This window comes from Trachemys scripta, chromosome 11, assembly GCF_013100865.1.
Source record: "Trachemys scripta elegans isolate TJP31775 chromosome 11, CAS_Tse_1.0, whole genome shotgun sequence".
NCBI lineage: Eukaryota > Metazoa > Chordata > Testudines > Emydidae > Trachemys > Trachemys scripta.
Window position 1 is genome coordinate 1,088,432 of NC_048308.1, and position 2,580 is coordinate 1,091,011.

General features: G+C 68.0%; 1 protein-coding gene across 1 annotated transcript in view; it reads right to left on the reverse strand.

Annotated features, from left to right (window-relative positions):
• Positions 1-2,580, reverse strand: part of PLCD4 (phospholipase C delta 4) — a 13,967-nt gene continuing 11,387 nt past the window's right edge. The window contains exons 11-15 of the mRNA XM_034786558.1: positions 2,373-2,489; positions 1,662-1,840; positions 1,232-1,367; positions 959-1,108; positions 1-389 (exon numbers count right to left, since the gene is read on the reverse strand). Of these exons, the coding sequence (XP_034642449.1) occupies positions 289-389; positions 959-1,108; positions 1,232-1,367; positions 1,662-1,840; positions 2,373-2,489 (683 nt within the window). The 3' untranslated portion in view covers positions 1-288. The remainder of the gene's footprint in view (positions 390-958; positions 1,109-1,231; positions 1,368-1,661; positions 1,841-2,372; positions 2,490-2,580) is intronic.

Consider the following 2,580-nt stretch of genomic DNA (forward strand, 5'->3'; position numbering starts at 1 on the left):
GCCGTGCGTGGGGTGGCAAAATACATAGAGCCGCCCCTGGCGGGGGGCAGTCACCTGCCTCCCAGCCTGGCTGAGATCCAGGCAACCATCGGGCGCAAAATAGCAGCACCCCAAACAGCTACAGGCAGGTTCAAAAGAAAACAAGCGTCGTGCAAAGCCGCCTCGGGCAGGAAGCAGGCTGGGCTGGGCAGGGCAGGGCAGGGCAGGGCAGGGCGGCGTCTCTCCAGCAGCTGTCGGGACAGGGCTGTTAACGGGTGGTACAGGGGGCTGGCGTGACCCACTCGGCTGCTACTCGGGGTAGGGAAGCTCCGTGATTTGGACGTGAACGAAGAGCGAGGAGGGTGGGATGGCCATGCCGTCCTTGGACAGGAGGTGGATGTGACGATAACCTGCAGGGAGACACCAGTGAGCTGGGTCGGACCCGGCAGGCCCCACTGGAGGAGTTGTGGGCTCCCGGGCCCGGGCGGGAGATGCTCCCCTGGGGTCTATTGTAGGGTGGCTTCCTCCAGCCTGATTTCAACTGCCCCCAGTGTTGGGTCTCCCGCCCCCTCCAGCGTCTGTACCGCGCCCTTCTCCAGCACGGAGCCCAACGTCCCCTCTTGGTTCCTCGTTAGCCCCTAACGAGTCCCATGCTTCCTTGGGCAGGGATCTCGCATCCCAAACTAGCTGAAGGTCGCCCACTCCTCTGCCCTTCCCAGCCCTTCCCCCTCCAACTGCCCGCTCCATGCTACTCTCCAAACGCCCTCCCCCCTCCGTGGGGGGACTATCAGAGGCACAGTGGCTTGGCTCTTGTTCCAGCGCTCTCCTGGCTAGCTACTGCCCTCCTGGCCCTGGCATGCTCCCCCTGGCACTGCCATGGCCACACAGCTCTGGCTCAAGCCCCCTGCCCTGGCCGAGCCCCCAGCGGTGGGGGGAGCGAGCCGTGGGCCGGACCGAAGCAGCCGGGCCTGGCGCTCACCTGATTTGATGCTAGCGAAGGGCAGGGTGAACTGGCCCACAAAGTCGTTCCTGGACGTCTTGTCGTAATCCTCCACCACGAAGCGCACGAGGGCCAGTTCAGGGACGTGCACCTTGAACCACAGCGTCTCGCCCCAGTGGGGGTTAAAGCCTGGAGGGGGAGGCGGAGATGGGGTCAGGGCCTGGGGATGGGGTCAGCTGGGCCGGAGCTGCCGGCTGCTGGCGGGGCTGCCCCTGGAGCGGGCCAGGCTCACCCACCTGAGGCCGGACTCACCGTTGTTATCGACGGCCTGGGTCTCCAGCCTGGCCTGGTCGGTGGGGACGCCGTGGATCTCCACGCGCACCAGGGGGTCGACGATGGCGCTCGCCTTGCTGCCAGCCACCTTGGGGAGCTGCTGCCCGCTGATGACCTGCGGCGACACCAGGCAGCGGCCGAGGGCCCCTGAGCTCGGGGAACCGGCAGCTGTGCGGGCCCTGGGAGCTCTCCCAGAGCCAGCAGCTGGGTCCTCTGCAGGCACGGGGCAGGCTGCTCCCCGAACACTGCCCGGGACGCTGCACCCAGGACCGGCCTCTGGGCCCCAGCTCCGTCATGGGGCACAATGAAACCTCCCCATCCCCCTGCGCCCAGGCACCCCCTACCCCCTCTCCTTTCCTGCCCATAGAGAGAGGCCCCCGGGCAGCGCTCCTGCAGGAGGCTGGCGTACCTGAATCGCCAGGCTCCAGGGGCCGCCCCCGGCCCTGCTCCGGGGATTGTCGGGGTCGAAGGCGGTTTCCGCGTCCCTCAGGAAAGCCGGCTTCAGCACGTAGCCGCAGCGGGCGTTCTGCCGGAAGAGCCCGTCGCACAGATCCATCTCCGCCCCGGCCGTCTGCACATTCAGGGCCACTGCGGGGAAAGAGGCGGACGGGGCTTGTGGGGCTGCGGCAGTGGGACCCGGACGCCCCTTCCAGCCGGGGCTCCCCACGAGCTCTCAGAACATGTGCTCGTTAACCCTTCTCTCCCCCCGCCCCGCTGAACTAGCGCACAGCAGTTTAGGACAGGAAGTGAAGGACGCTGCTGTATCCAGGGCAGGAGACACTTAGCCAGGAGCCCAGCACCACTAGCCCAGCCGCTGGGGCCAGTCACACCCATGGGTTGGGGGCTCAGTGTTACCGCTCACGAGGGCCCCTGGCAGCACAGTGCCCCCTACTGCCACTGCAGCAGTAATTCAGAGGGGCCGGCCCCTGCTGGAGGATCCCACGGGGCCCCAGCTGTGCCAGGCCCCGGTCGGGTCGAACAGGCCAGCGCCCGGCTCTCCCTCGGGGTGCCCAGAGCCCTGTGGCCCCAGGCCGGGTCCCTAGGACCCTGGGGTGTTCACTTGGGATTGGGGCCCAGGGTCCCACCCCACGTCCCCCCTCAGACCCCAGCTGGGCCCTACCGAGCTGGCAGCCCACGTTCCACATCTCCTGCGGGTCATAGTTGGAGGAGTCAGTCCTCAGCCCGCTGGGGTAGATCCGCGTCAGCTGCCGGGCGTTGTGACGGACAAACTCGTTCCCTGGGGGCAGGAGACGGTGACCCCCCAGCCTCGCCGGCCCCTCCCCGACAGGGCCCCCGATCTGCCTGCGAGCACCCACAGCCACCCCCCC